This window comes from Diceros bicornis, chromosome 17 (assembly GCF_020826845.1).
Source record: "Diceros bicornis minor isolate mBicDic1 chromosome 17, mDicBic1.mat.cur, whole genome shotgun sequence".
NCBI classification, from domain to species: Eukaryota; Metazoa; Chordata; class Mammalia; order Perissodactyla; family Rhinocerotidae; genus Diceros; species Diceros bicornis.
Genome location: NC_080756.1, coordinates 12,664,319 through 12,685,667, shown reverse-complemented (window position 1 = coordinate 12,685,667; position 21,349 = coordinate 12,664,319). Strand labels below are relative to the sequence as shown.

Sequence of the window (21,349 nt, the reverse complement as noted above, 5' to 3'; positions counted from 1 at the left end):
CAAGGCAAGGCCAACGCCCCAGGGGCAAAGGTAGCCTCCAGCAGAGAATGGGCTTCTAGAGTGCATATCAGTACGGAGAAAGTTTAAAGAATTTTAGCCCGCAGTCTTGGTTCGGAGTGAGAGGCGAAATTTTTCTTCATCGAGGCTTAACTGTTATTGAAGTTTTCAGGCTTGAAACTCTGGGGAAAATAATTAGGCTCTCTGGGCGAGATCCAGAATGCCAATTTAAGAGATTAGAAATGCAACGCCGTGAGGGGCCTCACTGCCGCCCGTTGGGCACCAGAGGGCGCCCGTCGGATCCGTTCGGAGGCCGGCAGGGTTTGGGGCAGCCACTCGCCGTGCACCCGACCACCTCGGGCCAGGATCCAGGAGCTGGTGCTGAGGTGTCAGGGGTCCACGTCATTAGTGGACGCAGTCTCTAGTGCCCCTTCCCCCTTTCCAGCGCGAGCCGAGGCTCGGAAGGCGCCTGGGAAGGTGTGAGCGCCTGTGGTGGGGACGGTGTGCCCATCTGGGTCCGCAGAACAGCGGCGGGAACTCCAGCCGCCCCGACGGCGCGGTCAGACTCCAGCGTGGAAGGGGAGGCAGCTGTTCTCCCAGGCGGCCGTGGGGGGCAGCAGAGGGGACGGCGACAGGTGCGGGAGCCCCTCCCGGGGTGGAAGTGGAAAGGCGGGCTTCGGGGTCTGTTCCCAGGCTGGAAACCACCCCCGCCCCCCAACCAAATCCCCGGGAGAGGCCGGGCCGGCGCCGGTCTGGAGGAGGAAGCGGCCGGAGACAGTGCAATTTCACGCGGCCTCTGGGGCTCAGGTTCCTCGGCAGGGTGGATGAGTTATGGGGTTTCGAGGGGTTTCCGGGGAAACTGAGGTGGCCTGAGCGTGAGGCAAAAATACCCTCCCCCTCAAAAACACACACAGAGAAAAACATCCACATTCGAAGACAAAATCCCCCAAGTGACCCAACCGGCTAGGGGAGTTGAGTGATTTGGTTAATGGGCGAGGCCAACTTTCCGAGGGCTGGGCTTTCGCGCGCTCTCCCCACCCCCATTACCTTTCTCCTTCGGAGGCATTTGGGGCGTTTGGAATCTTTACGTTCCCTTAGTCCAGCTCCTGAAGAAAATTAGGGGGAGACCCATCCTGGATCTGCTGGGCCAAGTCGCGGGGCAGTGGGGCGTGGGGCGCGCGGGGCGGGCCGTCGGAGGCGGCGGCAATCCCTATCCAGCCTCGCGCCGGAGGGGGCGCGGCCGTGACTCACCCCCTCCCCCTGCCTCCCTCCTCCGCGCTCGCAGACACACACCCTCCCCTGCCATCCCGCCCCGGACTCTGGCTCCGGCTCCGGTTGCAGTGTGTAACCTCCTCTGCCGCCGCTACCAATTCGCTGGCGGCTCAGGTGGCTCCGCTTCGATGTCCTAGTCCAGGGGCCCCCCGGGCCGGATTCGGCTGGGCTCCCCTCACCCTCCGCTAGCGTTATGAGGGCGAACCGGGCTCTGCAGGTGCTGGGCTTCCTTCTCAGCCTGGCCCGGGGCTCCGAGGTGGGCAACTCGCAGGCAGGTAAGCGGCGCGGGAGCACGGGCAGCTCGGACCCTGGGGTCCGAACCGAGGACGCGGAGCCCTGGAGGGCAGGGGCTCCCGCAGTGTGACGCTCGGGGTGCTGACCCTGGGTCCGCTGGGACCACCTGGGCGGGCACTGCGACGCTGGGGTTCTCGGCGTGGTCCGGGCGGGGACGGCATTCCTGGACCACCACCACCTCCTCCTCCCCAGCGCGTCGCTGACCCTCGAATTTGTCTCTCCGGATAGGGCTGGTGCCCAAACAGTTCACACTTATGAGGGGCCCTGCCGGGAGGGGAGCTGGGACCTCCATTCTGCAAACTTGAGGAGGTGATTGGAGGTGGAGAGCTTGGCTGAACGGGGGGGGGGGTGTCTCAGTTTGCTCCCCAATGCCCTGCTCCCCCTGGTTTCAGCACCCGCCAGTTTCGTTGTTTTGCCGACAGGGCGGAGCTATGGAAGGGTTGGAGGGGGTTGTTGTTCTCTGGTGCTGGAAAAACAAGAACGGCACCTCCTCTTCCGTGAGTGGGCCTGCCCTGGGGAGGGCTGAAATTAACCAGAGGGCCACGTCCAGGTAACATCAGGGTGAGAGGCCACGCAGAGACTGACTGCCCTCTTTCCCTCAAAATAATAAAGCTAGTTGGTCCCCGACTTGACCAACCTCTCTTTGTCAAGATCCAGATCAATTCAACGAGTATTTATTGAGCATCTACTATGTACAAGACCCTGGGCCGGGAACTGTAGAGTAAAGGACTTCCAGCCTTCTCTCTGTCTTTTCTCTCCCCAACCCGAGGATCAACAGGGCATCTCTCCCACCTTCTGAGCCTCCTGTCCTGGGGAGTCCTTCCTAGACCCAGCTTCTCACCCACCCCCATTCTGTTTATTGTTTGACTGTCTCTAGGACTCTGGACTAAAGTCAGATTGCTCTTCTATTCCTCCTCCCACTCCCATGCCATATGAGCCCCCTCCCCCTTTGGGGCATCTCTGGGACAATGGACACCTGAGGGGTGCTGGTATTGCTGGCATTGGAGGAATCCTGTTGATCTTTTCCCTTCCCCCCAAGATCTCAGCTTGGGGTTTGTCACAGCCAGGGCCCCTTCCCCAGGGTGGGAGTGGGAGAAACACCTGTGCTTCCCCCACAGTTGCTGGGCCTAAATTTAGACCCTGGGATCTTGAGATGTGAACACTCCCAGCTGGTGGAGGGCGGGGGTCTGGGGACTGGAGTGGGAGGGACCGAGTAGAGTGACTGTATCACTGTCCCATCCAGACCCCTGGAATCTTCAACCAGGAACCCAGGAGTCCCAGATCCTGGCCACCTTCCCATAGGGCGCCAGGAGGCAGGCATGGTTGGGTCTCTTTACCCTTTATCTGGATCCTGCAGCCTCTGGGCATCCGGCCCTGTCTCGGTCCTTCTATAGCCCCTTTGTCCTGGCTGTGATGGGGGTGGGGGATGTTGGAGAGGAGGCCTCTGGTTGAGGAGGGGCTGGAGATTCTTGCTCTGACCCACCCCAGTGCTCTCTACCAAATGAGGGCCTGTGACACTGCCCCTCCCTATGCCCCTGGTCCCTGAGTACAGCAGGGATTTTTATAACTCCCTTCCCCCTGCCTTCCTCCCCAAGCTGCTGGGTTCCTCCTCAGAGGTGTTGTTCTTACTCCCTTCCCGCCCAGGCCCTTTGCTCCCTGTTTGTGTAATACGGACTTTACCCTCAGGGTGGCAGGGAACTGGGACCTCTAACACTGTAGCCTTCCAAGCACAGACACCAAGTCTGCCCAAACATATATGGGCAGGTGAGATGGATAGGGTCACCTGAAATACTTCCCATTAAGGAAACCCAAGGACAGAACCAGTCTAGATTTCTGGGCCAGCAAGGGAGCTATGTACATGTTCCTCTGTATGTGTGTGTGTGTCTTGAGTGCGTGCATGTACACATACACACACACCACTTCCTTCTGCAGAAATCTTGGCTCCTCCCTTATCTAGGGAGAAGAGTTGGCGCCTTGACTTGGAAGAGGGGGTGTCCTGCCAGGAAGGGGGTTGGGGTGGGGCTGTTCCAGAAATGACTAACCTTCCTAGCCTCTTTCTTTTCAGCCAAAGGACCCTGGAGTTCCTAGGCTCCTCTGGTTGCTTTACCCCTTTACCCCTCTGCTGGGTCTAGCCCACCCCTTTCCCTTTGTGGGGGAGTGATGGCGAATGAGAGCCCTCAAAAGTCAAGTGGTCAGACTAGGGGTGTATCTAGGAGACATTGGGGCCTCACCAATCTCCCTCCATTTCCACTCCTGCCTCCCACTGAGCTCCACCGCCTCAGGGAAGGGTGGTTGGAACAGGTGGTATCTCCCCCCCAACCCATAGTCTTTCACTGAGCCAGAGGAAAGAGACAGGGATAGGAGTTCAGGGTCCAAGATTTCCCATAGCCCCTATGTTCTCCATACTTACAAGGTAAAGTGAACCCCCAAGACTGACACCCCTCATGAACCTCAAGTCTAGGCACTCCCCCGACGTGAGTGGGGGTTGCCATGTTGGAGGGCTTTTTAATGAATCTCTTCTGACAATGAAATTGAGTGGAAGGCTCAGAATGGGGGGAGTCTGCTGCTGTTTCCCTCCAGGCTTCTTTGTATTTGCTGAAAAATACTCTTGGGCTGGAAAGTGTGATGCTGAGGGAGCTGGAGTGTGTTGGGATAGGGGAAGGGAGTGAGAAGGGAAGCCAGGGTTTAGGAAGGGGGGACAGGGTAGGCAACCAGCTCTTTATCTTCTAGCTTTGAAGACAAAGCTCACATTGACCCCACCACCACCACCACCAGAGCTCCCCCCTCTGGTGAGGTCACTTGTCTGAGCCCAAGGCTTAAGCGTAGAGGGGGGGTACTGCTGAGGACAGGGTGTCTGGGGACAGGGTGGGGCAGACCCCTCCTCCTAGATAGAATCGCCTCATTGTGGGCTGGACTGTGGCCCCAGGCAGTGCCCCCACCCTCTGCCCCCATCCCACCCTCAGTAGACACAATAGGGGCTGTGTGCTAGCCCCAAAGAGATATTTATTCCCAGATCCAGAGAGGCAGGATGGGAGTAGAGAAGTAAGTGCCCTGGTTGGAGTAGGGGAGGGGAAGAGGGGGGGAACCAAGTCCTGGTCGTTTTCTAAAACTTCTTTTTAGGGAGGGGGAAAAAACCTACATCCTCCTAGATTAACCTCTTAGTACCTGAAAGAGACACAGAGGAGGTCCTGGTGGAAAAAGGAAACCTTTCACCTTCCTGTTCAGAGGAATGGTGAGGGGATTCTGAGAGAAGAGGAAGTTCAGGCTCTCAGTCCAACATGGGCCTTTGTGTCTCTCTGTAGGGGTGAGGGTTGGAGGCAGCTGCCTTCTGAGGCTGTTGAATGTTACTGGAAGAGGGTGGCCAAAGGGGTGGCCTTGGAAACTTGTGTGCAGCCCTCTGCCCCTCTTACCTCTACTTTGAACAGTGTGTCCTGGGACTCTGAATGGGCTGAGTGTGACTGGCGATGCTGAGAACCAATACCAGACGCTGCACAAGCTCTACGAGCGGTGTGAGGTGGTGATGGGGAACCTGGAGATTGTGCTCACAGGACACAATGCTGACCTCTCCTTTCTGCAGGTTAGAGTGCCCAGCCCCCTTCCTCAACCTGTTCCCCCTTGTCAACCCTCCAGAAGCCTCCTTCCCTTCCTTGGGGCTACCCTCTGCTGGAGTTCAGCGTTCCTAAGACTCCATAGTTGCTAAGATCCAAACCTGTGTGTTTATGGGACAATGACTGGAATCTGGGACTATGGTCTGGTCGCTGTTCCAGGGATGGAGAGGGGCTGGTCATGAGAAGGGGGCAGGGGCAGGTGGTGTTCCACACCAGGCACTAATGTAGAGACACATCTGAGGACTGAGAGGCACCTGGGGAGATGAGGAAGGGTCTATGCAAGGGCCCTCTGGCATGAGGAGCTCTGAGCAGGAAAGGGTAGGAGGCTAGAATTCCTCCATCATTTCTGCTCCCTGTCTTTACTTGCAGAAGGGACACAGTAGTGTGACACTGTCTACACTCTACTCCAAAATAGGAATTAGAAAGAATTAGAGGAGTTAGGGATTCCTTAACGCCTTAGGGAGGGAGAGGGATTGAGACTTTTTGCCCTGCTGTTCCTTTCACTGACACGGTCTCCTCTATCACAGTGGATCCGAGAAGTGACCGGCTATGTCCTCGTGGCCATGAATGAGTTCTCCACACTGCCACTGCCCAACCTCCGGGTGGTGCGGGGGACTCAGGTCTACGATGGGAAGTTTGCTATCTTTGTCATGTTGAACTACAACACCAATTCCAGCCATGCGCTGCGCCAGCTCCGCTTCACTCAGCTCACTGGTCAGTTCCTGATGGTTCCCTTTGGCCTTGCCCCTCAGCCAGCCTGCTGGCAGGCACCTCCTTGATGATGACCCAAGACTGCTCACTCTAAGTGCCCCTTGCAAGGTGCCCACCACTTTGACCACTGTGGTCTAAAGGTCCACTGCTCCTGAAATAATAGAGGGCCCCAGGAGGGAGCTGGGGTGTCTGCCCCAGGGGGAGGGTCCTTATGTGCTGGTGGGGCTGGAGTTGGAGCTAGATCTGTCACCCATTCCTCTAACTTCAGAATACAGTGTCCCTTGATGTCCCTCCTCCCTGGGAATGGGAATCCTACCTCCTCCTCCCTCACAGTTCTCCACAAGCTGAAGGAATATAGGGGTTAAATACCACCTGGCCACCTTCTATTTCTACCTGTCCCAGTCAGTTGGAAAACACACACGTAGGGTGGGAGGGTGAGTCAGGGATCTTCTCTCCTTCTTTCCCTTCCCCTCCCCCACTGGCTAAACCGGATCTGGACAGGTGTCTGAGGAGGCAGGAGTTTCTTTTGGCTTGGCTCCTCCTCCATCTCATGAGGCGAGCTTTCTCTGCAGTTTGGATTTAAGTGGACCTACCTGTCGGCCCGTTTCCCTTGCTCCTGAGTCTCGGGTGTCCGTTTGGACTGGTGGGGAGGTAAGGAAGAGGAGGTCTGCTGTAGCCCTTAACCCTGTCACTTTTCTTCTCTACCTCAGAGATTCTGTCAGGGGGTGTTTATATTGAGAAGAACGATAAACTTTGTCACATGGACACAATCGACTGGAGGGACATCGTGAGGGACCGGGATGCCGAGATAGTGGTGAAGGACAATGGCAGGAGCTGTGAGTGGCCATGATCCAGACTGTTCCCCTTGCCCCCACCCAACCAGAGTGACTTCTTTCCCATCATCATTGTTTTCCTAATCCAAACCACCTCTCCACTGAACAAACACCTCAGGCCCTAGATCCAAGGAGCCTGCCGGGAAGGAGCAGGTCAGTCCCCTAGAATCTAAACCGCAGAAGCGGTGTGTCAAGAAAAGCAGCAAAAGATCTCTGTGTGCTAAGTGGGGAAGCCAAATCTTTGGACTCCACATCCATCTCTCTTTCCACGACAACATAGTCCTTTCTCCTTGGAACCTACCTACCCCTGACTGCAGTGTGCTGCTCCCTGTGCACTCACGTGCACACACTCCTCCTGTGCTCAGTTTGCCAAGGAGGAGCCAAGTTCCTGGGTTGGGACTGGGGCTGAGCTTGGCGTTTGCCCAGGCCCTCCCCTTCAGCTGCCCTGTGGGTGGTGTGGAGGCGTGGCTCCACCCCTTGTTGACAGGTTCACTTGAGCCCAGCCCTGCCCTGCAAGGGTGAGGAGGGACACTGCCCTGGCTCTTCGCTGCTCCGGACCAGGGTGCCTGTGTGCTGACATCGTGCTGTGTTGATTCCAGCAAGCCTTTCTTAGCCCTGACAGTCTCCTGTGTTGCTTTCCTTCCCAACTAGGTCCCCCCTGTCATGAGGTCTGCAAGGGGCGATGCTGGGGTCCCGGACCGGAAGACTGCCAGACATGTGGGTTTACTTTCCTCTCAAAATTTCAAATGCATACACTTTCATATCCCTGCACCCCCCAGCCTTTGTCATCACTGGGGTAGGGACAAGCTTAGAGGGCAAGAGGGTGAGCATTGGCCTCAGAATACAGTCCTAAGAGCCCTGATAGCCGTGCTTTCTCTGTTTCCATAGTGACCAAGACCATCTGTGCCCCTCAGTGTAATGGCCACTGCTTTGGGCCCAACCCCAACCAGTGCTGCCATGATGAGTGTGCAGGGGGCTGCTCAGGCCCTCAGGACACAGACTGCTTTGTACGTACTGTTGCCACCATTGCCTGGGTTCTGAAATGGGAATATGGGCTTTGGGGAGGAAGTCAGGGTACATACGTAACATGAGTTGTTTTTGTTTGTTTGTTTTTGTGAAGAACATCAGCCCTGAGCTAACATCCATGCCAATCCTCCTCTTTTTGCTGAGGAAGACTGGCACTGGGCTAAGATCTGTACCCATCTTCCTCCACTTTATATGGGATGCTGCCACAGCACAGCTTGACAAGTGGTGCGTCGGTGCGCGCCCGGGATCTGAACCCCGGCTGCCAGCAGCGGAGCGCGCGTACTTAACGGCTACGCCATGGGGCCGGCCTCCGTAACGTGAGTTTTATGAGTCTCCTGTGTTCCTAGGCCTGCCGACTCTTCAATGACAGTGGAGCCTGTGTACGCCAGTGTCCACAGCCTCTGGTCTACAACAAGCTAACTTTCCAGCTGGAACCCAATCCCCACACCAAGTATCAGTATGGAGGAGTTTGTGTAGCTAGCTGCCCCCGTAAGTATCTGAAAGGAAGGAACAATTTTAGGATTTTAGACAAAATTTTAGGAGGCAAAAGGGATAAAGTTGGGTGGTAAATAGAGGACGTAGAAAACACATGGTTGTGATCATCTAACCACCCCCAACGAATGACCCATATGTCCTGTTCCCCATCTACTTCCCCAGGACTTCCAGCAATTGCTCCTAGTTCTGCTCCTTGGAGCAACAAAGAGCACAGGGCCGTTCTAAGCCGTAAGATAGCACTTAAGGAACCTTGGGTGGTGGACTGGGGCAAATCCAGTGCAGAGCGGCAGGGAGCAAGGTTCAGTGGTAGTTGGCAGTGTTTCTTTCTCATCGCTAATGGTGCCCTCCTCCTTCCTAGACAACTTTGTGGTGGATCAGACGTCTTGTGTCAGGGCCTGTCCTCCTGACAAGATGGAGGTGGATAAAAATGGACTCAAGATGTGTGAACCTTGTGGGGGGCTGTGCCCCAAAGGTGAGTAGGACATGGTAAGGAGTTGGTGGAGAGACAGCCTTTCCCCCAAAACTACTCAGCAACCCCCCTGCCCCCACTGAGCCTCTTTTGTGTTTGCAGCCTGTGAGGGGACAGGCTCTGGGAGCCGCTTCCAGACTGTGGACTCGAGCAACATTGATGGATTTGTGAACTGCACCAAGATCCTGGGCAACCTAGACTTTCTTATCACCGGCCTCAATGGGTTAGAGATTCTGCTTTCCCTCCCTGGTCCCCAACCCCATCCATCCCCTCACAGTTCATTGCATTGGCTCAACCCTTCATATGTGGAGCTGATTAGGAAGCTAAATCATAAAATCTTAGAGCTCACAAAGGACCTGACGGTGCTTAACTCAACCTCCACCCCGGGGCTTGAATCCTGAGACATCCCTAAGCAGTCCCATATCATCTAGCTGAGTGGTGAGGGACAGGGACATTTTGTACTCCTTCTTAAAGTTTTCTAAAAGTTCTTCCTTAAATTTAGATAAAAATCTACCTCCCCATGTTATTTCTCCTAGTTCTTCTCCTTGGAGTGGAGCCATAAAGAGCAAAGGGACTTTCTGCTACATAGGACAGTGCTTAAAGTGTGTGTGTGTGTGTGTGTGTGTGAGAAACACCAGGGCCACCCTTTTTTTTTTTTTGTGAGGAAGATCAGCCCTGAGCTAACATCCATGCCAATCGTCCTCTTTTTGCTGAGGAAGACTGGTCCTGAGCTAACATCTGTGACGATCTTCCTCTACTTTATGTGGGACGCCGCCACAGCACGGCCTGATAGGCAGTACATTGGTGCGCGCCCGGGATCCGAACCCGGGCTGCCAGCAGCGGAGCGTGTGCACTTAACCGCTGTGCCACGGGGCCGGCCCGGGCCCCCATTTTCTTTTGACAGAATTTTAGATCTACACTAAAGTTGCAAAAATGGTGTAAAGATTTCCCAGATACTCTTTACTCAGATCTCCCCAATTTTTTTTTTTTTCTTTTTTTTGGTGAGGAAGATTAACCCCGAGCTACATCTGTTGCCAATCCTCTTCTTTTTGCTGAGGAAGATTGGCCCTGGGCTAACATCTGTGCCCATCTTCCTCTTCTTTATATGTGGGATGCTGCCACAGCATGGCTTGATAAGCGGTGCGTAGGTCCGCATCTGGGATCTGAACCTGTGAACCCCGGGCCACTGAAGCAGAGCATGAGAACTTAACCAGTACGCCACTGGGCTGGCCCTCAGATCCCCCAAATTTTAACATTACACCACATGCTTTATCATTTCTAGCTCTACACACGTGGACACACACACACACACATACACACACTATACATTCTTGTTTTTCTAAACCACTTGAGGGTAAATTTCCAGACATGGTGCCCCCTTACCCCAGTTATATTTCAGTGTGTATTCCTTAAAAAAAACAACGTTTTCTTCCATAACCACAGTACAGTTATTTGAATCAGGAAATTAGCATTGATACAAAATAAGATCTAATCTACAGACCTTATTCAGATTTCACTAATTGTCCTACCAATGTCCTGGATCATACATTACGTTCAAGTTGTTATGTCTCTTCAGTCTCCTTTAATCTATAACAGTTCATGACGTTGACATTGTTGGCGAGTACAGGTCAGGTAATTGGCAGAATGTTCTTCAATTTGGGTTTGTCTGATGTTTCCTCATACTTAGATTCAAGTTATGCTTTTTTTTTTTAAATTAATTAATTTATTTATTTTTCCTCCAAAGCCCCAGTAGATAGTTGTATGTCATAGTTGCACGTCCTTCTAGTTGCTGTATGTGGGACGCGGCCTCAGCATGGCCGGAGAAGCGGTGCGTCGGTGCGCACCCGGGATCCGAACCCGGGTCCCCAGCAGCGAAGTGCGCACACTTAACCGCTAAGCCACGGGGCCGGCCCTCAAGTTATGCATTTTTGATAGGAATATTACAGATGTATTCTCAGTGCATCCTATCAAGGAGGCACATGTTGATTTGTCCCATCACTGGTGGTGATATTTCTGGTCACTTGGTTGAGGTGCCATCTGCCAGGATTTTCTACTATAAAGTTATTGTTTTTCCCTTTGCAATGATAATAAGTATCTTATGGGGAGATATTTGCCTGAATCAATTTTTATAATGTGAGTTACCAAATGAGGATTTTCTAGTTCCATTATTCCTTCTGCATTTATTTGTGGGCATTCTAGTGTTAGGAAGAGTCTTCTCTTCCTATTTATTTATTTAATATGTGTGGGTACTTGTTTATAATGGTTTATAATGGTTCAATGGTTTATAATCCGTTATAATCATTATGTTGGTGTTCAGTTGTCCCTTATCTGGCTATTGGGGGCCCCCTCAAGCTGGCTCCTGTGTTCTTTGGGCTTGTACCCTTCATTCTTGGAGCACTTTTTTGCACAAGATGCTGTAGGCTCATGTTATATTCCTCCTGTCCCCACCATGTCTCCAGGGAGCCCTGTTTCCTTTCGGTGGAGAATGGTATTTAGAAACAGTTCTGAGGCTAGGCATGCTCATTGCTACAGGGTTATACCTCTTCCTTGTTGACTGGTTTTTACTGTTCCCTCCAGAGACCCCTGGCACAAGATCCCTGCCCTGGACCCTGAGAAGCTCAATGTCTTCCGGACAGTACGGGAGATCACAGGTGAGTGGGAGGAGTGGTTGGGCTTTCTGAGAGGAATAGATGAACCACAAGCACAAATTGTGGTATAACCACTTGGGAAAATCTTGTCCCAAACAACAGGGGAGGGACCAGGAGAACCTGAGAAAGAGGAAGAGGAGAAGGCTCCCTGCTCATATGCTTCTCTCCAACCCCTCAGGTTACCTGAACATCCAGTCCTGGCCTCCCCACCTGCACAACTTCAGTGTTTTTTCCAACCTGACAACCATTGGGGGCAGAAGCCTCTACAAGTGAGTAGAGGGTGTGGAGGTGGTAGCATCTCCAGGCAATGAATCCTGTTTCTTAGGCATCCTTGAGTGAAATTCAAGGCATTGTCCCATACAGCAGGCCCAAAGGGTCTGAGAGTTTGATGGGGAAAAGGTAGAAGGAGGAGGAGTCCCTCTCGGTGGGTGTGACTGGCCCAGAGCAAAGCCGTTGAATGAAAATGAATCCACCGTGTGGTCAATTTTCCCTCAGTGTTCTCCCCTCTCATCCTGTCTCCTTGCTCTCAGCCGGGGCTTCTCATTGTTGATCATGAAGAACTTGAATATAACATCTCTGGGCCTCCGATCCTTGAAAGAAATTAGTGCTGGGCGTATCTACATAAGTGCCAATCGGCAGCTCTGCTACCACCATTCTCTGAACTGGACCAGTCTGCTTCGTGGGCCTTCAGAAGAGAGACTAGACATCAAGCATAATCGGCCTCGCAGAGAGTGCGGTGAGGGAAAGGGCCCACTGGGTGGTGGGAAGAGGGAGTCAGGGAGGAGAGAGGTGTAGGACTGTTCTGCCCTGGAAGTGGGAGTAGGGATGGGGATGGAACCAAGGAGAGGGGGATGCTAGACTGGAAGCAGCAATGAGGAAGAGTTCAGGAGAGGGCTTGTTAGGAAACCTCAGACTCCTCCTAACCCACCCCTTCCTTTCCAGTGGCAGAGGGCAAAGTGTGTGACCCACTGTGCTCCTCCGGGGGATGTTGGGGCCCAGGCCCTGGTCAGTGCCTATCCTGTCGAAATTACAGCCGAGGAGGTGTCTGTGTGACCCACTGCAACTTTCTGAATGGGTACAGTGAGGGGAGAGTGAATCAAGGAGGGGCGGGGAGATGCGGCCCTGGGATGGAGCTGTTCAGGTAACACCTGAAAGCCTTTAGACAACTCTCTGCATATGCCTTGGTGGGAGTGCGGTAGGAGACCCTGTGGTTGGGGGATCAGGGCATGAAGGTCAGGACTTGGAGGTGACCCCCCCTCCCTCTACCCTCCACTGCAGGGAGCCTCGTGAATTTGCCCATGAGGCCGAATGCTTCTCCTGCCACCCGGAATGCCAACCCATGGAGGGCACCGCCACATGCAATGGCTCGGTAGAGTAGCAGCACCAGGATCTCTAAGGGAGGGCGGGGCAATGCTGGAGGGTCTAAGGAATGAAATGGCCAAGTCTCAAGGCCAGCACAGGGAGGTCAGATAATGCTAGGGTCTGTGGATGGAGGGTCCTGAATGGCTGGGTTGGTCCTTACTGGGAGGTATGGAACTGACCTTGGGATCCCATTCTTCCTGACCTTTTCTCTTCCACCCAGGGCTCTGATGCTTGTGTCCAATGTGCCCATTTTCGAGACGGGCCCCACTGTGTGAGCAGCTGCCCCTATGGAGTCCTTGGTGCCAAGGGCCCCATCTACAAGTACCCAGATGCTCAGAATGAATGTAGGCCCTGCCATGAGAACTGCACCCAGGGGTCAGTGATGGGATGATAAGAGGAGGTCAGGGGGAGGAGTAGGAGCATAGAACTAGGGGGAAAGGAGAAGGTGAGGGGAGAAGAAAGAAGAAAGGAACTATGATTTAAGAATCACTCCCATGGGCCGGCCCCGTGGCTTAGTGGTTAAGTGCGCGCGCTCCGCTGCCGGCGGCCCGGGGTTCGGATCCTGGGCGCGCACCGATGCACCGCTTCTCCGGCCATGCTGAGGCCACGTCCCACATACAGCAACTAGAAGGATGTGCAGCTATGACATACAATTATCTACTGGGGCTTTGGGGGGAAAAAAATAAATAAATAAAAATCTTTAAGAATCACTCCCAGCCGTGTAGTGGAGGACTGGAGAAAGGGAAACTCAGAAACAGTACAAAATTACACCACAATTTTGGGAACCTGGAATCACCTCAGCTCAGGGGAGTTTCATTCAAGAGAGGGACTCAGGGAGGGTTGGTGAGCTAGAGATGGGGGCCGTGTCTTGGGATATGCCTTGGGCTCCAGGATGGACGCCATGGTAGGGTCTGAAACGGTCTTGTATGTTGAGGCTCCTGGAATTCTCCCAACTCCCATTTAAGGAGGTGACTTTCTTCTCCAGGTGTAAGGGACCAGAGCTTCAAGACTGTTTGGGCCAAACACTGGTACTGATCAGGTAAGATGGGCTTGGAGATTTAGGAAGCTGGGGATATTTGGAAAGAAGCTAGGGAGAGGGCAGTTACCTGCTAAGCAGGGTTGAGTCTCTATTCATTCTGGCCTACTATATACAGTCCACTATCACTAGACTCGAGGACACAAGAATCCACGCTTCTGGCCTTCCCTTCCTAAAATTAACTTGCAGTAGCCTGGGGGGTTGGGGTGGGGGGTTCCAGATTTAGGTTAATCCCTTCAGTGCTCAAGGATGAGTATGTGAATGTTAACTTCTTGCCCCAGCTCTGCATCACACCTTTAGCACAGGTATAGATGACATTTGTAAGGGAGGTGTAGACCCAGGATAATGCTGGACCTCTCTATCCCACAGCAAAACCCATCTGGCAATGGCTTTAACAGTGGTAGTAGGATTGGCGGTGATTTTCCTGATCCTGGGCGGCACTTTTCTCTACTGGCGTGGGCGGCGGATTCAGAATAAGAGGGCTATGAGGCGCTACTTGGAACGGGGTGAGGTGAGTGCCCGGATTCCTCTTGAAAGGTACCCTGTACCATCTCTTTAAGAGCCTCCTCCTTCCCTAGAGACTTGATCCCTGTCTTCAAGGAGGTAGTACGGTCCACTAAAAAGAACTCTGGCCAGAGAAATGGGAGTCATGCATTCTAGTCCTGATTTTGCCATTAATTTGCCACATGACTTTGAAAGAGTTCCTTTCATTCTCTGTGCCTCAGTTTATGCATGTTTACAGAGGAAATAATGTTCATCCTTATGGGATGGCTATAAAGGTGAAAGGGGATTATGCGTGTGAAAGTGCTTTGAAAAGCACAGAGAACTGTATAAAAGTACTCAAGGTGGTAGTATTGCCGACCCTCCCCACTTCCCCCATCAAAGGGAAAACCCAACCCTCTTGATTCCTGACCTCATGAACACAACTTCCTCAGTCCTCAGGGTCTGTTATTCCCCACTCTGCATGCAATGCTTTCCAAGACTAAAGACAATTCCTCCTCCTGCTCCCACCCCTTTGGGCTTTGCTGCTCTTGGCGTCCACCTGTAGGGAAGGGTTGGAGTGGGACATGGGAGTGGGCTTGCCTGAGTATCTCCTTCCCATCTGCTCCTCAGAGCATAGAGCCTCTGGATCCCAGTGAGAAGGCTAACAAAGTCTTGGCCAGAATCTTCAAAGAGACAGAGCTGAGGAAGCTTAAAGTGCTTGGCTCAGGCGTCTTTGGAACTGTGCATAAAGTGAGTGGCCCACAGGAAGTCTGGAGAGGTGGGGAAAGGATCTAGGGCAAAGGGGAGAAAGATTTAGGGAAAGGACTAGCCTGGGGAGAATGACCCTAGGCTGACTCCTGCCCCAAACTTCCCAGGGAGTGTGGATTCCTGAGGGTGAATCAATCAAGATTCCAGTCTGCATTAAAGTCATTGAGGACAAGAGCGGACGGCAGAGTTTTCAGGCTGTGACAGATGTAAGTGAAGGAAGGGTATTCTTTATGCCACTAGAAAAGGGGTCAATATTAGATACAATCATGTAGAAGCATGGTTCTGTGTTAGCAGATACTAGGTTAGCCATGTTGATGTCCTTGAATGTTGGGGGGAGCCCTGGTCTGGGTATATGTGAACCTATTTGTTCCCTGGCTAACCCCTCCTGTGTCTCTTAGCATATGCTGGCCATTGGCAGCCTAGACCACGCCCACATTGTACGGCTGCTGGGACTGTGCCCAGGCTCATCTCTGCAGCTCGTCACTCAATACTTGCCTCTGGGTTCCCTACTGGATCATGTGAGACAACACCGGGGGGCACTGGGGCCACAGCTGCTGCTCAACTGGGGAGTACAAATTGCCAAGGTGAGAGGAGCCTGGAGGAGTTCTGTGATGGAACTGCCTGGCTAGGGGCCAGCAGGGAGGGTTGGGGAGGATGAAGTTCTAAGAGGTGCCTTTAGGGTGATTTGGGATCTCAAAGACCAATTCCCCCAACTTTGAGAATACTTCCTTTCTCTATAGGGTATGTACTACCTTGAGGAGCATGGTATGGTGCATAGGAACCTGGCTGCCCGAAACGTGCTACTCAAGTCACCCAGTCAGGTTCAGGTGGCGGATTTTGGGGTAGCTGACCTGCTACCCCCGGATGATAAGCAGCTACTACACAGTGAGGCCAAGGTGAGGTGACACAAAGGGCTGAGTAAGGAGGTTGGGGTAGAGTGGAGCATGGGGATAGGGAGCAGTCAGTGGTGTCTTTCAGAGGTGAGCAGATGCTGCACGGTCAGTTCCAGGAAGATGCAAGAAATATAAGTTCAGAGAGCAACAAGGAAAAGAATGATAGAGAACTTGGGGTTTAGAAATGCGAAGAAAATTTGTGGAACTCAACTGGTAACACCTTTGTTTTTAATCCCCCAGACTCCAATTAAGTGGATGGCCCTCGAGAGTATCCACTTTGGGAAATACACACACCAGAGTGACGTCTGGAGCTATGGTCAGTCCATCTGGATGCCCTCCATACCATCGCTGGCCCAAATTCCACAGTTTCCTGTTGAGACCCCTTTTTCGAATCTCTTAAGTCCTCAGATCCTTGTGTCAGATCAACCTCTGCTTTCCCTTCATCTTCATGCCCACGTCTACTATTTTGCCATCAACTAGTCATGTCTTCCTATACCAGGTGTGACAGTTTGGGAGCTGATGACATTTGGGGCAGAGCCCTATGCAGGGCTGCGATTGGCTGAAGTACCAGACCTGCTGGAGAAGGGAGAGCGGTTGGCACAGCCCCAGATCTGTACCATTGATGTCTACATGGTCATGGTCAAATGTGAGTTACCTGCTGATCTCAGCCATTTTCTTTTTTTTCCCTCAATTATTTTATTGAGATCATAATCGTTTATAACATTGTGTAATTTCAGGTGTACATTATTATTTATCAGTTTCTGTATAGACTGCATTGTGCTCACTACCAATAGGCTTATTTTTATCCATCACCATACATATGTGCCCCTTTACCCCTTTCGCCCATCTTCCAACCCCCTTCCCTTCTGGTAACCACTAATCTGTTCTCTTTATCCATGTGTTTATCTTCCTCATATGAGTGAAATCACGCGGTGTTAGTCTTTCCCTGGCTAATTTCACTTATCATAATACCCTCAAGGTTCATCCATGCTGTTATAAATGGGACAATTTTGTCTTTTTTATGGCTGAGTAGTATTCCATTGTATATATATACCCCATCTTCTTTATCCATTCATCAGCTGATGGGCACTGGGGTTGCTTCCACTTCACTTGGCTATTATGAATAATGCTGCAATGAACATAGGGGTGCAGAAGTCCCTTTGAATTTTTGATTTCAAGTTCTTTGGATAAATACCCAGTAGTGGGATAGCTGGATTGTACAGCATTTCTACTTTTAATTTTTTGAGAAATCTCCATACTGTTTTCCATAGTGTCAGCTATTTTCTAACTGACTTCCCTCCCTACTCCACTCCTCTTTTTTTTTTTTTTTTAAACGTATTTATTTATTTATCAGTGTTGTAGGGCTTGAGGATGTAACGGACCTAAAACTTCCTTAGCTTCTGCTGGAGGAGACAGGCAGCAAACACATCAGTTTTGTTTTGTTTTTTTTTGTGAGGAATACCAGGCCTGAGCTAACATCCAATGCCAATCCTCCTCTTTTTTGCTGAGGAAGACTGGCCCTGGGCTAACATCCGTGCCCGTCTTCCTCACTTTACATGGGATGCCGCCACAGCATGTCTTAACAAGCGGTGTGTCGGTGCGCGCCTGGGATCCGAACTGGCGAACCCCGGGCCGCCGCAGCGGAGCGCGTGCACTTAACCTCTTGCGCCACCAGGCCGGCCCCCCGCTCCTCTTTTATGGCTCTACTTCCTACATTTTACCCAGGTTGGATGATTGATGAGAATATTCGCCCGACCTTTAAAGAACTAGCCAATGAGTTCACCAGGATGGCTCGAGACCCACCACGATATCTGGTCATAAAGGTCAGTAGGGATTAGGAGGTTTCAAGAAGATTTAGAGAAAAGGTTGACTTGGCTGGAACCAAGATCTACCTTAACAATCACTCGCCCCTATAGAGAGAAAGTGGGCCTGGAATTCCCCCTGGGGCAGAACCTCCTGCTCTGACAAACAAGGAACTGGAGGAAGTAGAGCTGGAGCCAGAACTAGACCTAGACCTGGACTTGGAGGCAGAGGAGGACAACCTGGCGACAACACTAGGCTCTGCCCTCAGCCTGCCAGTTGGAACACTTAATCGGCCACGTGGGGTAAGGCACTTTTCAGTTACCCAAGAAACCGCACCCTGAGCCTTCTGCACACCTGTGTCCTCATGACCCCCACAGATACCCAGATTAACTACTCAAAGGCCCCCATGGTGAGTAAATTTATCCCTTTATCCAAACCTCTTCCTTACTTTTTTCATCCTAGAGCCAGAGCATTTTAAGTCCATCATCTGGATATATGCCTATGAACCAGGGTAATCTTGCGGAGGTTTGCCAGGTAAAGTCTCTTTTAAGGGGCTGATGAGAGGCTGGGTGGTGGATAGAAACCTTTAGGATCCATAGGGGTGATATGGGAGACTTGAGAAATCTTTGAGGTTTAATCAGTGTCCTCCAAAAAAGAAGACATTGAAAAACCCAGTCTTTCTAAACAAATATCTGTTCTTTCCTCGTCTCTGTGTAAATCTCCATGTATTATTTTCCTCCTCAGGAGTCTGCAGTTTGTGGCAGTAGTGAACGGTGCCCCCGTCCAGCCTCCTTGCACCCAATGCCACGGGGACGCCTGGCATCAGAGTCATCGGAGGGCCATGTGACGGGCTCTGAGGCTGAGCTCCAGGAGAAGGTGTCAATGTGTAGAAGCCGGAGCCGGAGCCCGAGGCCACGTGGAGACAGTGCCTACCATTCCCAGCGCCACAGCCTGCTCACTCCTGTCACCCCCCTCTCCCCGCCAGGGTTAGAGGAAGAGGATGTCAATGGTTATGTCATGCCAGATGCACATGTCAAAGGTGCCTGACTCTTCTTAGGGCTCTCCTCAAATCTTTCTCTAATCCTCTTTCTCCAGGCTCTTCTAATCCTTTTGTCTTCTCTGATCTTATCCCTCCCTTGTCCTTTTTCCTAACTTTCCCCCACTCCCTACTGCCTATTACCATGAAGTTCTCCATATACCTAGCCTCTCTTCTCAACCCCCAGGTACTCCCTCCTCCCGGGAAGGCACCCTTTCTTCGGTGGGTCTCAGTTCTGTCTTGGGTACTGAAGAAGAAGATGAAGATGAGGAGTATGAATACATGAACCGGAAGAGAAGGCGCAGTCCACCTCGTCCCCCTAGGCCAAGTTCCCTGGAGGAGCTGGGTTATGAGTACATGGATGTTGGATCAGACCTCAGTGCTTCCCTGGGCAGCACACAGAGTTGCCCACTCCACCCTGCGCCCATCATGCCCACTGCTGGCACCACTCCAGAAGAGGACTATGAATATATGAATCGGCGACGTGGCGGAGGAGGTCCTGGGGGGGATTATGCAGCCATGGGGGCCTGCCCAGCAGCTGAGCAAGGGTATGAAGAAATGAGAGCTTTCCAGGGGCCTGGACACCATGCTCCCCATGTCCATTATGCCCGCCTCAAAACTCTACGTAGTTTAGAAGCCACTGACTCTGCCTTTGATAACCCTGATTACTGGCATAGCAGGCTTTTCCCCAAGGCTAATGCCCAGAGAACATAACCCCTGCTCCCTGAGGTACTCAGGGAGCATTTGATGGCAGCTAGTGCCTCTAGAGGGTACCCCTCTTGTCCCTAGTCCCTCTCCCTCACAGGTCTCAGCCCCATTTCCCCAGTCCTAGACAATTCCATTCAACCTTTGGAGGCTTTTAAACACTCGAACACAACATTCTTATGGTATGTAGCCAGCTGTGCACTTTCTTCTCTTTCCCAATCCCAGGAAACGAGAAGGTTTTCCCTATTTTTTGTGCTTTCCCAATCTCATTTCTCAGCTTCCTCAGGGGAACTCCCTGGAGATATGAAGGATTACTCCCCATGTCCCTCTCTCTCTGACTTATTAAGACTAGGCTTGAAAGAGTGCCTTTGTTTCCCACCTGACTGCTAAGGAAGAGGAAAGGGGGAAAATCTGCAGGGGAAAGTAAAATTTTGGCTTATCACTCTTAACCTCCTGGAAAGAATGGGAAGCTTAAAATCTAGTGGAGTGAAAAAAGAGGTTAGGAGTAGTTATTAATTACTATTAATTGAGCATTTACTGTGTGCCAGGCATCATGCTGAACTTTACCTACATTATCCCACTTAATCCTTTTACAACAATTCTGTGAGCTAGGTATTATCCCGTTTTATAAATCAGGAAACTGAGCCTTAAAAAGATTAAGTCAATTAAGTGGCAGATCCAGGACTCAAAATCTTCTAATGCATGCGCTCTTACTGTAAGGTGTCAAGGAAAACCAATATAAGTCAGAGCTCTTGTAAGGGGCATTGTCTTGTTTTTGCACTGAATCAAGTCTAACTCCTACTACCACAGCCAACTCCTACTACCACAGCCGCCTCCTACACCCAGACTTCTCATCACCGGAAGTGGGGGGAAGGGGGTGGTCAGAAGGAAAAATAACTGGACATCTTTGTGTAAACCATAATCTACACGTGCTGTAAATGATCTCCACTTCTTACCTAAGGGACAGATCCACAGGGTCTCAAGAGCCGCTTTTAGGAACTATTCTCATCCACTAGTGGGAAGCTTCCAGTTGGGATAAAAAGAGGACCCAGCTTCAGACCTCTGTCCCCTTGGATGGGAAACTGGGGGTATCTTTGTATCAGTGAAGTTTTTTGTTTTGTTTTTATACATGTCAGAATAAAAATGCCAAAGTTTTTCAGCTTCCTGGGTGTCAAGTGAAGAAAACCTTTAGTGTATGAGATAGACCACCCCTTTTCTCTGCTCCTCAGCAGTGGACACCTACCACAGCATGCTGTTTTCTTGTCTTCTGACAGTCCTATTCTGTCCCATGCAGCTTTCTCCAGCCCTACTTTTCCTTTAAGGGTTTTACTAAGAATCTCTACAGGGAGTAGAGATTCCAGGTGGGAATAACAAAAAAAAACCACGTGTGGTGATGTTAGAAAAAGCCCTATAGATGTGCTCCCTCAAGAGGTGGATTATTGAAACTCCCATATGTTTCAGAACTCTTAATTTCTTTAAAAAGTCTCTCTCTGTGAACACTTCACTTACGTGCCATCAAAGCCTGTAGCTGGAACAACAGTGCCATCTTCAGTGGGAGTCCAGCCGCTAGACTGGGAGGCTGTAAATGGATAATCCCTCCGGAGTGTGGCTGTCCAGTTAGTCCCTGCTCCTTGCACTCTTGGTCTTCCACACCCGCTCTGCCCTCCCAGTTCTCCCAGCATCGGAGGACTACTGGACCGGCTGGGCCGGTGCAGCCAGCCGCTCCAGGGGACCGGCGAAGGGCGCACCCAGCCTCCCCGCCCTTTGTGTAGTCACTCCCCACTCGCCTCGGCTCCACCCTGCTCCACCCCGCTCCACCCTGCCCCGCAGCCTCCAAACCCATTTCCCCGCCCCTTCTCCGTCAGCCCGCCCCACTATATTACAGGGTCTCGCTCGGCGCTCCTGGTGCA

The 21,349-nt window shown here is 51.9% G+C and overlaps 1 protein-coding gene across 2 annotated transcripts; it reads left to right on the top strand.

Moving 5' to 3' along the window:
* The first annotated feature begins 1,239 nt into the window (after positions 1–1,239).
* ERBB3 (erb-b2 receptor tyrosine kinase 3) lies at positions 1,240–20,602 on the top strand. Of its 2 annotated transcripts, XM_058557965.1 has the most exons (29): positions 1,480–1,544; positions 1,792–1,872; positions 4,989–5,140; positions 5,699–5,885; positions 6,593–6,718; positions 7,367–7,432; positions 7,604–7,722; positions 8,089–8,230; positions 8,595–8,708; positions 8,808–8,928; positions 11,283–11,356; positions 11,532–11,622; positions 11,884–12,089; positions 12,296–12,428; positions 12,632–12,722; positions 12,936–13,090; positions 13,701–13,754; positions 14,121–14,262; positions 14,865–14,984; positions 15,110–15,208; positions 15,401–15,586; positions 15,743–15,898; positions 16,136–16,211; positions 16,395–16,541; positions 17,621–17,718; positions 17,812–18,000; positions 18,161–18,232; positions 18,443–18,737; positions 18,922–20,602. In XM_058557965.1, exons 3-29 carry the CDS (start codon positions 5,084–5,086, stop codon positions 19,446–19,448), a joined length of 3,843 nt encoding a protein of 1,280 aa, XP_058413948.1. In that variant the 5' UTR covers positions 1,480–1,544; positions 1,792–1,872; positions 4,989–5,083; the 3' UTR covers positions 19,449–20,602. The 2 variants fall into 2 exon arrangements, with proteins under 2 accessions (XP_058413946.1, XP_058413948.1); XM_058557963.1 differs by lacking the exon at positions 1,792–1,872 and having other exon boundaries at positions 1,240–1,544.
* Positions 20,603–21,349: the final 747 nt, after the last annotated feature.